Below are 17,292 nucleotides of genomic sequence, written 5' to 3' on the forward strand. Positions count from 1 at the left end.
TAATAATCTGTATGTTAGTAATGTACTGGTCAGGAATAGAGATTTTTCTCTTAACAAATTAAGTATTGATAAAAACTTAAAAGGTCATAAAGATGTTTTCTACCTTTCAAGGACTCATATCAACTATTTTCTCCCTCTCTCTGTTTATGTAGATGCTCTTCTTCACTCTTTTCTTAGTTGCAGTGAACTTATAAGCAGTTAAAATTTACATAATCTATGAGTAGTTCAATTCTTAACTCGTATTTTTCTTTTTCCCATCTTATAGAACCATTTTACACTTCCCTACTACAAACCATGCTTTAGTTAATTACATTATATTATTCGATATCTTTGAAAATTAGTGCTTGGTAATGCAGAAAATTATTGGTGTTGAAAGACGGATCTCTAGAAAGATGTGCTTTATTAACAGGAGCACATTTCACTCCAGCATGGCTTTTTTTCAGCCTAATATATGCAGGTTCACATCATCCTGGTGAAAGTTTACAGCTGATGGAATATATCTGATCAAATTAATCTTGGAACCACGATCCAAGGTGATCACCTGTGATGTGGGTGTTCTTTGTGCATTTATTTGGAAGGAAATAAGTCAGTTCTGCAGCAGCAGTGAAAATGTGTAACCCAGGTGATGAAACAACAACGGGCAGCACGGTGTGAGGGGGGTTGTTTGAGCTTTATGGGAGAAGGGAGTGTGGGATGAGTCCCAGCTGGGAGAGAAGGTGAATAAACCCTGGTTTGGAACCATTTGCTTTTATTTTGGGAGCAGTTTTGAAAAAGAGAATGAAGAAATGGAATGGGCAACCCTGTCTGAATCAGTAATCCCACTTTTAGTTGCTAAAATTAGAAACTCTAGAAGTCAGAGGGATAAGAGAAGCTTTGAGCCTTCTGGTATGAATAAGTTCTATTTTTATAACAGCAGGATGGGGAGTGTTGCTGTCAAAGTGCTTTTGCTTGGTTGGCCACACAATCTTTTTCTGGGCTGTCCACAGTAATTCCAGGGATGATCAAACTGGTTCACTGGTATTTAGCAGTGCATTGGCAGCACCAAAATAACAGATCTTCAAGCAGATATTTTGCTTTAGGTGTGTGCTGTTACCTCTTACAGTGTGCTTCGAGAAAATGAGAATATTTGTAGATGGTATTTCATTTTTATAAGTTCTCTAGGCTGGATTTCAGTGTCCTCTAAGGAGAATTGAGGTATTTATGGCACTTGGGAAAGCCTGTTAGAGTTTTGTGTACCCACTCCCTCAATGGGGAGTTTCTACTCTGCCTGATTTCAACAAGGTGTGTCAGAGAACTCCCTGCTTTTAACTGTAAGGGCACTATTTCGTTATTTTTCATCAGGTAAGGTCTCTTATTTGCATGGTACCATCTTTGATACTCACATTAGCTGGAATATTTTAGCTGAGGCGACGAGTAGAACAAGTAAAAGGCTGATATTTAATGTGGCAACAGGAGGAAATGAAGTTAGTTGTAAAATTTGTAGCATCCTGAAAATTGTGGAAGGTAAAAGCATGTTCCCAGTTCTCCTTTGGATCTGAGGAAAGCTTTGAATATCACAAATGCTTAAAGAAGGAAAGTAGTTATGTGGATCTACATGGAAGTGTCTTTCTGCCCTTAGTCTTACTGGGTGCAAGCAGGGCATGAACTCAGCTCCTGAGGTATCTTAATATCACTGTGGGATCATCAATCCCTTCAAACTTATTGGTTATTTTTGGGATTACTTGACCACCTCAGGGGTTTTTGCCTGCTCCAGGAGGCAGTTCCACTCTTCCTGCAGCAGTAACAGCCCACTAAAAGCTGGTAACTGGTTCTGTAGGTGGGTCCCCCCAGTGGGGTTTGAGAAGAAGGAGGTGGCAAAAAGTGTCCTTGTCCCCTGCACATTTAAGGGTTTCTTAGAAAATATGAAAAAATATCCCTGTGCAGGGCCTTGTGGTCAAACAGCCCCAACAAACTTCCTGCCTCTTACATTTTGGTTTTGTAGCTGTGCCCTGAAGCCATGAGTGATTAAATACCTCCTGTAGGCCTAAGCAATGACATTAAAACACAAACATCATACGTACAAAAATTATCTGTTTGCTGTTTGGTTGTTCAGAAAAGTGTATTGTCAAAGATTTTGCAAGTGCATGTTTCTGCATTTGTAAAAAAAATACACATTAATTTTAAAAAATGCTCTTTTTTTTATACTTTCAAGTTTTGTAAATCTAATTTTTTAGCTGTGGGAAAACTTCTCTCACATAAAGTTTGGTTTAAAATAACATAAACAGCCTGAAGATTTTATTTTTAATCCTAAATCTGTTACTACTTAGCACATGTTCACTTCCAAACCTCAGAGAAGTAATCGGTGTAGTAAATCAAGTTCTGTAAAGCCGTGTAAGAATGTCATAAAAGAAACTTTGGATGACAGTTTGTCCTTCTGATATTCTGTATTCTGTACTGTAACACTTGCCCTTTACACTTCAACTCCCTTTCAAATGTTAACATTTTTGCAAACACTGACATTCTAACAAATTTCTTCTTTTGAAGAGCTTTACTCACACTTGTACAGTGGTTAAACTAATTTACAAGTGCAGATGCAAGTTGGTTTAAATATGATCTTCATTTTAAAATAACATTTAGTTAGAAATTGAACTAAATGTTCCACTTCCTTTGCCTTAGAGTTACAGAATGACTGTGGTTTACCTCTGTGACTTGTTTCCCTGCAGACACTGATGTGCTCAGAGCACCAAGGAAGTCTGGTTTATAGTCATGCTTAATACTATTTATTTTTCTTCTACAGAGAGCGGGGGACACAGTCACTGGAGATACTGAAAGGTAATACTTCTCTTATTCTCTATTGAGATATATACACAATATATTTATGAATTCTACTTACTGGTTTACTTTTAGAAAATTTGCTGCAGCATTTGAGCAATAAATTTTCGGGGGCTAAAGATATCGGCATTAATATCATCTAGTAACTGTCAGAACTTTCATTTGCTAACATCTGATATAAACATAGATTACAAAGGTGCAAATATAAGTTTATCAAATATTACTAGGAGGGGGAAATTATACTTCTACAAAGTAGTATACATTTTGCCCCATATTTTATTTTTACTTTTGAAATGCACTATTTCAGACTTGCTCTGAGGATGAAACCACAATGTGTGTCTAACATGATTTTTGAAACCAACAGGCAGAATGTTTCAGTGGACACCTACATGCTAATTCAGCCAGTAAAAAATTACAGGTTATGTTTGTGACTCATATTTGATAAATACTAAGAATGGGGTCTTTAGTTTGGCCTTTATATCTGAATTGAATCAATTAATTATAACAAAGAAAACAGCAATTTTTTCTTTTGTTCCTTTACAGTTTGTCTGATGATATCTGTTCATGTTCATGTTGCATCCAATAAGTCACATTAAAAGAATAAGTTTGAAATAAAAGATACTTTGGCATCATCATACATCCTAATTAAGCTTAATTGGAATCTGTTCATACAGATACTGGTTCTTCTTTACACTTTTTCACCCAGTATATGGACTAAAGCTATTTAAGAAGCTGAACCATGCACTGGATATAAAATAATTAATCACATTTCGAGTGTTTTGGTCAATCTAAAGGATTTACAGCTGCTGCTGATTTCCTTCAGTGCCACAAACACCTCTGCATTACAGCTGAAATCGGAGCTACAACAGGACCAGTTGCTGATCACCAAACACACTCTACTTCGTGCCTGATTTTTCAGGACTGGCAGCATTTTTAGCTCTTTATATGAGTAGTAAACACAGCAGTTCGGTTGACAGGCAGTTCTAGTGGTAAGAATGTGCTAGTGTTTCTCAGGTGTAGGTGCTGTTCATGGTTAAAATGGCATTTAATTAATCAAGCAGCACTGATATCAGAGAGGAAAGTGAGGGACACCTTATAAAAGCCAGTCTTGTCTCTCCATTATCACCAGGGTATATTCTGTTATCTCACCATCACTACCTCAGCTAAATGGGGGGGTACTTTTGCAGTAAGTTAAATATAGGCCTGCTCAGTATTTTGTTCCATTTCTGACCCAGAGCATTCCCCATCCTGAGCAGGGCAGGGTTATACCTGGGGAAAAGTGTCACTCTCAGTCTCTTTTTAATTAACAATTGGACACCTACTGCTGGCTGTAAATCCAAATTATTAACTGTTTTTACTTAGTCTCTCAGCTCTTTTCTGGGTGCTGTTGTCCTGTTCTTTCCTCACTCTTGCTTCTCCTTGTGTTTAGTCACTCCCTTTTCTCCCCTTTCTTCTGGCTGTGCCTTCCTTGGGTCCTTCACCCTGACTTTCTGTATCAGAAAGAAACCACAGACCCTTCACAAGACCACAGTCCCACGCTTCATCCCTTTTTTATTTCCTTCTCCAAGCCACAGTTTTGTGCAGCCACAAGGAAGAGCTGCAAAGGAATTTTGTTCTTCACAGAGCAAAGGGTGTCTAATTATTCTGAGGGTTGCACATGCTCAGTTTGGCAGGGACATCACAATCCAGATGGAACATCCCTGGTGGACAGGACACACGTCTCCACAGGACATCTGCCAACAGATAGTTTCCAGGGACATATGACTTGATGAAATTTTGGCAAACTTTCATAGCAAAAGGCTATTCTTTTATATTCTTTTATAGAATGACTCTCCCTTTCCTAATCCTTCTCCCACACAGATTTCAGGCCCAAAACACAACCATATTATATCGTTTCAATATGCTGAAAAATAATTTAAGAGGCAGAATTATATCTTCTTCCCCCTAATAACCTTCTTTTAAGTGATTTGAACAGCTTAAACCAAAATAAAACCAATTTTTCAGATATTTATCCCATAGAGTTAGGCTTTGGGGAATGGGAGACAAACTGTATGGACAGATTGATATATTTGGATGAAAGAACATTATCTCCAATAACTGAAAAGGGGGAAATCTAGGTTGGGTATTAGGAGGGAGCTCTTCCCTGTGAGAGTGGAGAGGCCCTGGCACAGGTTGCTCAGAGAAGCCATGGCTGCCCCATCCCTGGAAGTGTCCAAGGCCAGGTTGGACAGGGCTTGGAGCAACCTGGGATAGTAGAAGGTGTCCCTGCCCGTGGCAGGGGGATGGAACTGGATGGGCTTTAAGGTCCTTCCAACCCAAACCAGTCTGGGATTCTGAAATTTTAACTGTTCAGGGACCTATTGAGTTTCTGTGACATTATTGTATCCTTTGCTTTAAAAAAAGCCAAAAACAAAACCAAAAGCCAAACAACAGAAGTCATTTCTTGTATGTAGCAGAACGTCCCACAGGCTGCAGGGAACACGTGCTGAAAGCCCCAGGAGCTGTGTGAGGAACACGAGGCTGCAGAGTGTCACTGGGAATAGGGAGCTTCTCAAACCCCTCGGATGAGCGGAATGTAGGGCAAGCCCAGCAGCTTTGAGACAGCCTCGAGCAGAATAAAAGTGAGGTATCTCTGCCTGACACCTCTGCTTTCACCAACTCTTCTGGCACATCCACAGAGCTGGGCCAGCACTTCGCACAGGGCTGGACCTCCACTACCCCCCCCCCGGGTGTAGGACACTGTCCAGTCACACTTAGACCCTACTTGAGTCCTCCCTACTACCAAATTTGAATGGTTTGACAGCAAACATTCTGTTTACTTACCTGAATCAGGACTTGGCACATCACTTTAAATCACTAAATTGAAATACATTTATATAAGGGAGGTAGTTTAGCTACTCTCATACATTTGCAAGTCCCTTTGGGAAATTCAGTCTTCCCCATCTTTGGGGCCTCATTTTAGCCCATAGTTCGTAGCAAAAATACAAAATAAAACTGGTTACTGCCTCAACTGAGCAGCTTCACTATTATTCCTCCTTCATTATTATGTTTCCCCTTTCAGGATAACCTTCTTTTAATACTCAATGTGGTGCTTTAAGCCATTCATCAAATCTGTTTCTAATTCTTACACTAATACCAATTTTTAAATTATCTAACAGGTAATTTTCTGTAAATATAACATGCTTTACCTCAAGCCTCTTCCTGGTCTCCAACTATGATGTTCAGACACTTCTCTTACTATGAGATGCTATTGCTTTCTGCAGGAGACACTGCAGAACCCAAAACACAACATGCAGGTGGTTTCCTGCACACTAAGATTTCTCGAGAAGCTCTTCTGGTAAATGATACAGGGGAGTTGTGACTCCACTTCTGAGCAGGTGTTGTGATTTAGGAAATTACAGTCTGCAACTGGAGGTGGAATCACTACATGTGGGGGTGTTCTGAGGTTTAGGAAGGCAAGTTGAACTAAATGTTCCTGGAGCAGCACCCACTTTGTTTTCCTGCTTACCAGGAGCCTTTGCCCTGCTGGGCATTCACGGGGCAGAAAACAGTAATGGGCACACACCCTGGAGTCACTGCTGCAGCTTTTTTATAAAACTCTGTGCTTAGCAGGGTTCTCTGTGTCCTTTCATCCTTATTTTACTTTAGGAGACTTTTTTTAGTTGATGACAGGAAACCTTGCCATCTTCCACGAGCGCATAATGTAACCGTGCCATCCCCACGGAGCCCTGGGTGTGCAGAGCAAACTGCTCTGCTCACCAGCCACACCTGCAAGGGAAACACAGGCACAATTTTAAGGCTTCTCCTTCTCCTTGCTTTTGAAAGCATGAGTGGAAAATGTGCTTAAAAATTTGTGTTCCAGATCAGACAGATTTGACCCTGATTCAGTGTCCTATTTCCATCAATGGCCAACACTGTTTGCACTGTACAAGGAAAGGCCTCTGGTGATATTGCCCTGCTTTGTTCTCCATTCTCTAGAGAACCCCAGGAGAAAGCTCAGATATACCAGAGAGAGTATTTTTGCATTTTGAATTATAAAATTTTGTGTTTGTGGCATCCTGTAGCAAAATGTTACAAACTCTCTGCTGCAGGATGTCGTCGGTAGATTTGGGAATGCACAGTGTCTGTGTATATGCACCACATATTCAGATTATTATTTTCTCCTGTGGTTATTTGACATCTTTCTTCTCTCTGTCCTAGATATGCAAGTTCTGCTATTGACCATCCAGGAAACACATCCATGAGGAAGGTAATGATTTATAAATGTACTTTAAATGAATGAAAAAAATCCTCAATTGTTTAATTCATTGTCATATTTTTAAAAGATATTTAAGATATCCCAAACCTTGACATTTTTCTGTTATGAAACAACTGAAAACAAAAATCCAGACAGAATTTCCATATTCAGAAAATTGGCTGCTGCAACCACAGCAGGTCAGTGTGTCTGCAGTACTAATTAAGTTTAGGAACCTTAGTGTAAGTTCTGAAGTATGTGCTAGTTTGGGGTGAAGAATCACACACAACGTCTAGGTTAGAAAATACCTCTGGAGGAAGGGTTACCCTGAAGGTAAAGAAAGTTTTTAAAATAATTTTTAGAAATATTTACACAGTATAAATACAGTGATAGGGAGGGATGGGATTAAGTTTTTCAAGTATTTTTGCTGTACCAATTTTGAGGTACTCCATTCTTTGATGGAAAATAGCCAGACATTGTTTTATTTTTTAGTATTTGGCAAATACTTCATACAAAGTACAAAAAACAGAACTGTCATTTGCAGGATGTCAGTTCTTCACTTTGACTTGGCACTTTTTACAGTGATTTGGTTGGGCAGGGCTTGAAGCAACCTGGTCTAGTGGAAGGTGTCCTTGTCCATGGCAGGAGGTGGAACTGGATGTGCTTTCAGGTCTCTTCCAACCCAAACCATTCTGTGGTTGGGATAACTCTCTGATCAATAGTTTTTCTTAAAAACTCCTAAGGTGCAAACTAGTGGAGGTACAAGGAGCCAGTTTTGCTTTTCATTTGGTGTTTAGGTGACAGCACTTCTCCTACCTCTGATTACGCTGAGATCTCATTAATTCACCTTCATGGGGCACAGATTTAGCTCTGCCACTTTGGTTTTTTCCCTTCCCCCCCGTGCTGCTCTGGGCTGGGGTGGCAGGGTGTGCATTCTGTGACATTTGCTCTGTGGTGTGGTTTTGAGATAAGGATTGAAACGCTGTCAGCCCCGGTGAGCTCTCCCCTCATCTGCCTGTCTCCCATGGCAACTCTGAGTCACTCAGAGCTGTGAGTTCTGACTGTTTTCTTACAGTGTTTGCCACCAAGTTAATTATATTATAGTGGTTCCTTTATCTCTCAGAATATGGAGTTTGAATTCTGTACATTAGCAGTGCTAATTAACTACTGATTCCCAAGGTATTGCAAACCTTTCACTTTCTCTGGTTTTCTTGCTTTGAATGTGTTGTATGTGAGCAGAAACAAAACAGAGTAAGACTAATTAACTTAGCTCTTTAGAAGAACTAATATTTTCTGCTCTCTTTGGTTTGTTGTGCTTGTATTTTCATTATTTTTCAAACTTTTTTATTAAATGATGGCACACCAGTTTCTGGTGAGTATCCTAATGTGTATCTCCTCCAGATGTGCCATTTGGCTGGCAGTTCTTTAAATTTAATCACCTATGAAAACCGTCATTTAATTATAGGGTTTTATTCCATCACTATATTTCTTTAATCTAAATTGTGGCAAAATTTGGTGGTGTCCTTTTCAGAAAGGTATCTGCTTTGCCCTCGTGCATTTTTATGGAGGCAGGAACGCTGAACAGATTGTTTCAGTCCCAGTCACCACAGACCTGCAGCTGACACAAATGACTGACCAATGCTGCTGCTGTGATTGGAAGTACATCAGTAAAACCCCCAATGCTGTGCACATTTAATACTTTCTCACAGACTTTTGCCTTTTGATTTTGTGGCTGTATTTTACCCCATTTCCTCCAGCACAGGAGCAATATTAACCTTTGTCTCCTCTAGTGCTCAGGAAGTGCTGATTTCTGCAAGTCGCTAGAAAATGTTCAAAGCTGTGAGTGGGCTAAATTACAAATAGGTCTGTAAATGTCCAGAATCACTCCTCCCTCCTCTACTTTTATTTAAAATCAAACTTGGTCTCTCCAGTAGCTGGAGCCTTGTTTTCAGCTGTTTATTTTCTAGAGCGCTTAAACATTTACATCTTTGAGGTAAATTCTTTCCAGTTTTTGAGTACTAACCCTGTTTTTAGAAGGTCTAAATAATGAGATGCCTTTAGGGTTTTCTTCAGAATCTGTAACAATTTTCTAATTCAGCCACAAAAAAAAGAAAGAATTATTTTTGTTTCTCCTCAGAGTTATTCTGTCAACCTACCAACCCAACAAACTTCATTGTTTCTGTGGCTGGAAACAATTAAAGAACCTGACTTCAACATGTCATTGAGCACATGACTTTCCACATTAACTATATAATGTTTGGGTGGATATTTCTTTTTGAATGAATATTTGTATGACTATTTCACTGATACTTACAATAAACTTCAAGTATCAGTCATTTATGCATCATTCATGTGAGTTTGTATCCTTAGTTTTCAAACTACATCATAGCTGTTTGTGCAAATAATCCTTGATGATTTGATTGCAATAGTAACAAATAATTTTATTATTACTTGCACTGGTGTTTCGTAATTATTTCTTTTTTCCTTACAGTCATTCCATTACGCTTCCCTCAGGGTAAAGAGCAGGAAATGGTCAAAAGGTAACTGATTCCAGTTAACATTTTGAAATTAGAAATTGGGGCTCCTTCTCTGATAACAACTGAGCTCAGTCAAGTGCCAAAGTTCACCTTAACTCAAGTGTTTCTAAATGTGATGGCAAACACCAAAGTAAAATACTGAATTAAAATACCAAAATGAATGTGTTATAAGGTATAATATTGCTTGGCTGAGTGGTACAATTTCCTCTGACTGAGGAAGAAGACAGGTAGTATTTGTATATTTTACTATTTCCTTCTTCTTTATTCATGGCCTATTTGAGACATTGAACAATAAACAGAAAAATAATTATAACCTAATAAATTCATATGAAAATACGTGGCTCTAATTCAGTTTGTTGGCTTAATCTCCTTAAAATGTTCCTTTTATTGTACTACATGCTGTTAGAACATCTAAACCTGCCCAGGACACAGCTCAGGATGTTACTCTAAATGAGAAAATCATTGAGAACTTGGTTGTGGAACATTGCAGAACAAAGGACAGTGTTTTGATGTTCTCTAAATGTCTTCCCTGTTTCACAGCTGCAGGTCAAATGTAATTCTTGTATCTTTATAAACTTGATTTTTCACAGAAAAGAAAAAAGTCTAATATCTTAAGGAAATTTCCTACAGAGTTTTTTTTTTAGGAAAAAATGATATTATAATTTAAACCCCCTGGTTTGTAATATTTACAGGGCACAACTAAAGTTCTAAGCCTCTCCAGTAGGATTTACTGAAATAACACCAAGGGAAAAACCTTTTTCTGGTTCTGTGCCTTTAACAGAATGCTGTGAAGTTAAAATATTGCTGTTCACTAAACTCAGCATAAAAGACATGTAAGCATTGCATTGTTATGGAAATGAACAATCTTTCTTTTTTATTGACCATAAAAATTGGGTTTAAAAATTCCCAGAATTTGACAGGCCTTCTGCTGCTAAGAGGAAAAAGTAATGTTTACATTTGTGTGCAGATTGTGTCATACTCTGAGTTTCTGACTGAGGCTAAATAAGTACATAAATTAATCCAAATAAATAAATAAATACAAATTCTTAGTTTGGAATGATGCTGCCCCTCTTAATCAGAAAAAGTGCAGCCCTAAGAGGGATGAACCTCAAGGGATTAAATAAACCATTGCACAAACCAGGCCCTTTTTATTTTGTGTTCACTCTGGAACCAAAATTGCAGAGCATTGTGGAATTTGGAAATTGTTCCTTCCACCTCCTCTCCCAGAAACTTGGAGAGGGTTTGGCTTGGAGGGTTTTGAATTGAACCATCATTAAAAATGAGTGATGTGTTTATACTGAACAGGGTTTTCCTGGTTGTGTTCTCAGGGAGTTCCCTGTCCAGCGTGAGCAGGAGACGCATTTCCTGCAAAGACCTGGGGCACGGTGACTGTGAGGGTTGGCTCTGGAAGAAAAAGGATGCCAAAGGTTATTTCACACAGAAATGGAAAAAGTACTGGTTTATTCTGAAGGATTCCTCCTTGTACTGGTACACGAACCAGAACGTAAGTATTGCAGAAAGTAAAACTGAAACCTTCGGCTTTATAATTCTTTTGGCTAAAGTCTGTTTTTACTGCATGGTTGGTTATGTCCTTGAACTGCCACTTTAATTGCCTGGTCTGGGTTGCTCTAGCTGGAAATATTTCATCTGAAATCCTTTTTTAAGGTCTTATAAGTCCATGCTCAAGCTTAATAAAACAGCAGATGTTCCTGATGCTCACAAAGAAATGAATATGTCAGTGGTTAATACTTTTCTACAGGTTGTATTTATTTGGACTAACACAGTGTTCACACTCAGCTCTCCTCAGTTTCAGTTGTGTGAGGGGATGTATAAAATGTAATATGCATAAAGTGTATTTGTCTTAGTCAAGCATTGTGCGAAGCAGATGTGAAAATCTGAATGTGTAGATCTCTTTCTCTAAAAGTTATTTTTATGTAGATTCTCCTCTTGCTTTTTGCTGAATTAGTCTGGAGTTTGCAGTTTCTCATGTGTAAAATGCTGCTCTTGGTGAAATTTTACTGAAAACCACTGGCACAATCTGCAGAAATGTAGGGGAAAATAACAGAGGGAGAAGCCCCAAATGGTTCAGTGCTGCTTTTCCATTTGTTTGCAGGGAGCCCCAGCGTGCAGGTGCAGTGATTGTTGGATAGTTTACTCCATATCTCCCATTTTCTTCAGGAGAACAATTTTAGCAGCACGATTACCCTTAGTTTTTGTGTTTTTCTGTCAGCCAAAGCAGTGTGGGTGATGAAGGCCCTCGGGTTCTGTGCTGTACGTGTTGGTGACAGTGCTACACTCGGGGTGGTGGCACTGGGGGTCCCACTGAGGATTAGGCTGTCGGTACATCCAAACCAGACTTCATCGTGCACTTGCTAATACTTCTCAAAAATCTGACAGGTGTTAATGCATCTCCTTGCTTTTCCTGCTGAATTACTTCAAAAGAAGCAAAAAAAGAGTGACAAGATGCACTTCCCAGTTATTACCTCTCCGTTTAATCACAGTGAGGTCCCTGCAGGAGCCTCCTCAGTTACTGTCAGCAGGGCAGATGGGCTGATAATTGTGCCTTTAATGGGAGACATCCACCAAACACCTGTAAAATGCAGATATATCATGAAGAAACTGAGAATTCTTCTCCGTTAAGGCCTTAAATGCAAATTTAGGTGCTGTGTTTGTGGCTGGAAGGTTTTCTATGATCTTCAGCAAAGGGGGATTAGAATGGCTGGGCTTCCTTTGAGAAACTGTCAGTTGAGTTACTTCACAAAGTTATTGACAATGTGTGATGAATTAAATACATTTCAGAGTAAAAACAGTATGGGGAAAATATGTTCAGTATTTTGTTTGATTGGGTGGTTGTTCTGTGTGTAAAACCCAAATGGCTGGTGCTCATTTCTCATTTCTTTAATTTGATATTCTTCCTCACCATCACTTTTTCCTCCTCTTTTGGCAGGATGAGAAAGCAGAAGGATTCATTAGTTTACCCGAGTTCAGGATAGACAGAGCAATTGAATGCAGACGAAAACAGTGAGTAAAGTGCCAGTTTTGTTTGTAAACCAAAGGGTCGCTCTTGGAAGTTTACTGTACATAGTAATAAACATTTGCAAAGTCCACCAAAGGAAGCTACTCAGAAAACTTTGACATCTGTAAATGATGCAGCGTAGATCCCCTTAAGCTTTAGTATTTCTCTTTATTATAGAAGATATAATGTAATGTAAACTTCATAGCTGGATTACAGTGAATTGAGTCTCTTTGCTCAGTTTGCCACATAGCCCAGTTACAGCTTCAGCTAAGTAAGTAAAGTAAAACATAGATAACACTTTACTCAAGAGATAAAACTTTCTCAGGTTCACAACAGCCACGTTGATAAGAATCAAGTGTGCAATAATTGCCTGTAGGAAACAGCATTAAAAATGTCATAGCAATGGATGGTAAATATAATCTTAATTTTCTCCTTTATGGAGGAAGCTTTACATACCCAATATTGTGTTGTTCTCAACTGCTAAAATATTTAGGTTCCATATTCAAAATGAGCATTGCATTATTGCTTATGTGCAGATTGCTACTTTTACATTCTGCTCCCAGTAAAAAGCACATTGTAAGTTTTTCCATAATTAAGGCATATTTAGTAACAGACACTCACTGGAAATTACTTCCAAGCAGTGTTGGGATTGGAATTAACATGTTTAACAGAATAATTCCAATGCTTTCAGACAAGCACTTTGCTGGTATCTCCTCAGTTACTTGGATTTGTTTTCTTTATGCTTTCCTAATTTAACTGAGCATCCTGGATTTTTGGTGTGTTTTTCCAATGACTGAATGCAGTTTTGGTCTGAGGAACACAAGTCCTATGACTATGAACACATGTAATGGAAATATTGAAGATATGAATTACAAGAGAGTCTGCTCATCAGAAAATCAAAACTCTTCATTGCCTGTTCTTGCATGGAGATGTTATTACTCTGTCTGAGAAGTACAAGATAGTGTAATTTATACTTCTCTTCCTCCTTTCATCTGAGGGTATCACTATAGAAATTACACATGAACTGAGCACTATAAATACCTCAGAGCGATGAGTAGATATTAATAATGATATTGAACAAAAATACAGGAAAAATAATACCCTTTTGTTAGAATATAAAGCACTTAACAGATTTAAGTGAATTAAGAAAGATCAAACAGGAGGTCTTTGTACATAGCTAGAAATAGCTTCCAGAGCTTTCCTCTAAGCATGAGAGCACAATCCCTCAGAACTCTGCTCAGAGAAGCACTTCTGGAGGGTGTGTGCTCAGGAAAAAGTCTGATTAACTGAAACTTTGCATGTGGCTGAAAGCTCAGAACCTTCAGGCTTTGAATCCTTTCAGGTCCAGAGGTAAAAGTATAATGATGTTCATAGTATATTCCCTTTATTCCTGAGCTGAATTTCCCTTTGATTTCTTCCTTCGTGGACTATCATTTATATATTTCCCCCATCATAAACCCCACACTTTACATTTGCCATTGTTTTATCTGCTCCTCTGAAACTGCAGAGGATGTAAGTGCAGTGTCAGGCTCACTTAAATTTGGTATATCCAGCATGTGGGAGTGGAGGGTCCTGCTTGTATCCAGCCAGCTCCAACCCACAGAGCACACATGGAAAGCATTCCCTGTCCTGTGCTGTCTTACCAAAAATAGGAGCCTGATTCCATTGCCTGATTCCACTGAAAAGCTAAAATCCCACTGTCACTTCTTCAGCTCTCTCAAAGCAAAGCTAAGAACATCTTGGGACTCAGCTTGGATTTCCCCTCAGATTTCTGTTGTTTTCAGAGCCACTGACGTGAAATGTTCAAACCCCTTTGAACAAAAGGATTTGAAGTCTTACTGGGATAATTAATGGATTTCTCTTTCCCACTCTTCTGCTGAATGGAGAGTTCTGTTTCATAGCTTCGCTGCTCCTGATGTCCACAGCACACAGGGAATGGAATAGCCTTAAGAAAGCTTTCACAATATATACAGTAATTGCATTATTCTGTATGTTTGATGATTTGCCTCAGTAATGCATTTAATGAAGGTACACTGATTATTATCTCAGACTGGTTCAGCTCCCCGGGCTATATTTGGACCTAGAATGACCTCATCCCTGTGAAAGGAGGCTTTTTGCACTGACACTGAAAACCTTTCCACTGCTTTTAGGCAACACCTGCATCTTCCTGATTAAAAATGGTCATCCTGTATGAGGAATCATAGTTATTTCAGTCTGCACGCTGTGGCATGACATGAACATTATGTTATTTTCAAAGACACTGGTAATTATAATGCCCCATGATGAAGCTGATCCCCAGATATAAAGACTAATTGAACTAGTAATATAATTAATCATTATTAACTAGTGCTTTGTCTGAACCTTCAGCAATTTCCACACAGTGAAAACTTTCATTACCTGCTTAATGCAAATTTAGGTCCTGAATTTATCAAGGATAAATTGGCACTTTGTGTTGAGCCTGTGCAGTCGCTCTACACAAACGTCGTTGATGTGGTACAAGTAGACATGAAGTTTTGAGCAACACAGAGATGAAGTTCTAGCTTAAGTGTTACTACAGTTTTAGTAATTTTTATTACTCGTGTAAAGAACTTGACAGGCTTGCAGACAGCAAACCCCACTTGAGCAACTACTGGGTCCCCACAGGGAAGAAGCTTCCTGGGCTATATTAGAAGTGATTATTCCCTTATCCTTGGCATTCATTACACCACATCTTCATCATTGCATCCAGTTTGGGGCCCTCCAAAACAAGCAAAATGTAAAATATACAGATATCATTCTTTTACATTATTCATATTTATGCATCTTGAATTGTTTCCCTGGAGACTTTTCTTCTGTTCCAAATGCTGGCGTATCTAAATGTTTCCCTAATAATAATCTTGGTGACACTGCTGGGAGGTGAAGATGGATTTATTGTCATATTTTGCAGCCCTGACACAGAACTGCAAAACATTTCAGTGAAGAGTTTGCACAGAATTAGGATCTCCATGTCATAACAATAAAGGGCTGTTTTCTGAGTCTGTAAACATGTAACAGTGCAATCCATTATTGCAGCTGGAATTGTCACCATCTCAGGAAATCAACAAAATATCAGGCAAAAAGATCTTAAGGAACATTCACGTAGTAACCAATTAAGTCTGCTGGGAACCTGGCATGTGAGAACTCCTCTGCAGGAAGACCTACAGCATTTAACTGATCTACCCATGACAGAATTCCTGCTGTTTCTGCATTTTATGACACACTCACAAATTCTTTACCAACTGAGACAGGAGCCTGTGGTGCCTTATTTGTTGCATAGTCCTGATTTCACCTCCCTGTCCCTTAATTGAGGTGGAGTTACTGTGAGAATGTAACAGTCAAATAAATAATTACAGAATCACAGACTGGTGTGGGTTGGAAGGGGCCTCAAAGATCATTTAAAAATCACTTTATTCCAGCCCCCTGCCCATGGTCAGGCACTCCTTCCACTAGAAAACGATTCACTGATCACAGATTGGATGACATTACAAGAGCACAGTGGAGCCAAATTAAATTGTGTTTATCACACTAACTCTGATGTTTTCTAACTTTTAAAAGGTTCATTTGAAACCCCAATATTGGCATTTTAATGCCTTTATGTATGTAAATGTCCTGTCTAGGAAAATAATCCTATTTACAAGCAGGCACTCCATCATGTGATATTCTCTCAGGATTAGCTGAGAGGATTAGGATCTTTAGATCCACCACATAATCCTCCCCAATTCCAGCCAATCCTTACACCTCAGCACTGGGAGATGTTGGGCAAATGGAACAGGAGAAGGTGTAGATGTTGCACAGAGTTCAGACCAAAAATATAACTCTGCAGGAGTGTTTGTTCAGTCATGATTTTCTATTTTGAGCATTAAAACTTTAGCCCTGTGAGGAATTTCTGTGAGGAGGTGCAGTGTTTGCTGATTACCGTGTAATTAATGATGTGTAATGTCCTGCTCTAATTCACATGGGTATAAAGGCTTGCACAAAACTATTCCACTTTTCTTACCCACAGATAGACAGCAGCTGTTTTCACAGAATCACTTGGAGTTGCTGGCACTTGGTGGGCACAGGGGAGTAAAAAAGTTCTGCAACAAGAACTAACAAAAGAACAAAACTAATAGTGAGGATTTTTGACGTGAAAATCCTGTTATACCAATTGGGTAAAAGAACTCATCAATTTGATCAGAGCACCCTTAAAACTACATTTATGTAATGATCCCAAGTAGGTATAATTAACAGGCCTATGCCATCTAGTGGGCAGCAGAAAGGTTCTACCCCGTGTGGGATTTCACATTTAGTCACTGCTTTTATTTGCAAAATAGAAGCAGCCAGGGGGATGAAGCTTTGCAGTTGGAATTATCACTGTCCAGATACCAAAACAATGCTGAAATACCTCTCCAGTCTTCTTTATGTAATTTAGATGTTTTATGATGACCTTCTGTGCAAAGATAACCTTACCCTTTTATACCTCTAATCTCATGAAAAAGGAAACTGCACATAAATACAACTCTGCTGTAGGACTTTTGTTAAGAAAGCCTGTTACTGGATGCATTTTAATTTATACAATATATAGGAAAATCAGTGTGACCAAGGGAAGGTTCCTCAGCTATCATTTTGTCTCTGAAAACTGAAAGAAATTGTAGTAATTAATAAAACACCCATTTGCATTTAAGCTATTAATAGTG

The 17,292-nt window shown here is 38.8% G+C and overlaps 1 protein-coding gene across 4 annotated transcripts in view; it reads left to right on the forward strand.

The window, feature by feature from the left end:
* The window catches only part of LOC113948067 (connector enhancer of kinase suppressor of ras 2-like), a 173,295-nt gene that overhangs the window by 134,396 nt on the left and 21,607 nt on the right, over positions 1 to 17,292 (forward strand). For all 4 annotated transcript variants that reach the window (XM_027645356.1, XM_027645358.1, XM_027645357.1 and 1 more), the window contains 5 exons: positions 2,777 to 2,811; positions 7,012 to 7,060; positions 9,537 to 9,585; positions 10,911 to 11,086; positions 12,530 to 12,603. In XM_027645356.1, coding sequence (XP_027501157.1) covers positions 2,777 to 2,811; positions 7,012 to 7,060; positions 9,537 to 9,585; positions 10,911 to 11,086; positions 12,530 to 12,603 — 383 coding nt within the window. The remainder of the gene's footprint in view (positions 1 to 2,776; positions 2,812 to 7,011; positions 7,061 to 9,536; positions 9,586 to 10,910; positions 11,087 to 12,529; positions 12,604 to 17,292) is intronic.

The sequence above is a fragment of the Corapipo altera genome, unplaced genomic scaffold (assembly GCF_003945725.1).
Source record: "Corapipo altera isolate COAL_440 unplaced genomic scaffold, ASM394572v1 65, whole genome shotgun sequence".
Lineage (NCBI taxonomy): Eukaryota > Metazoa > Chordata > Aves > Passeriformes > Pipridae > Corapipo > Corapipo altera.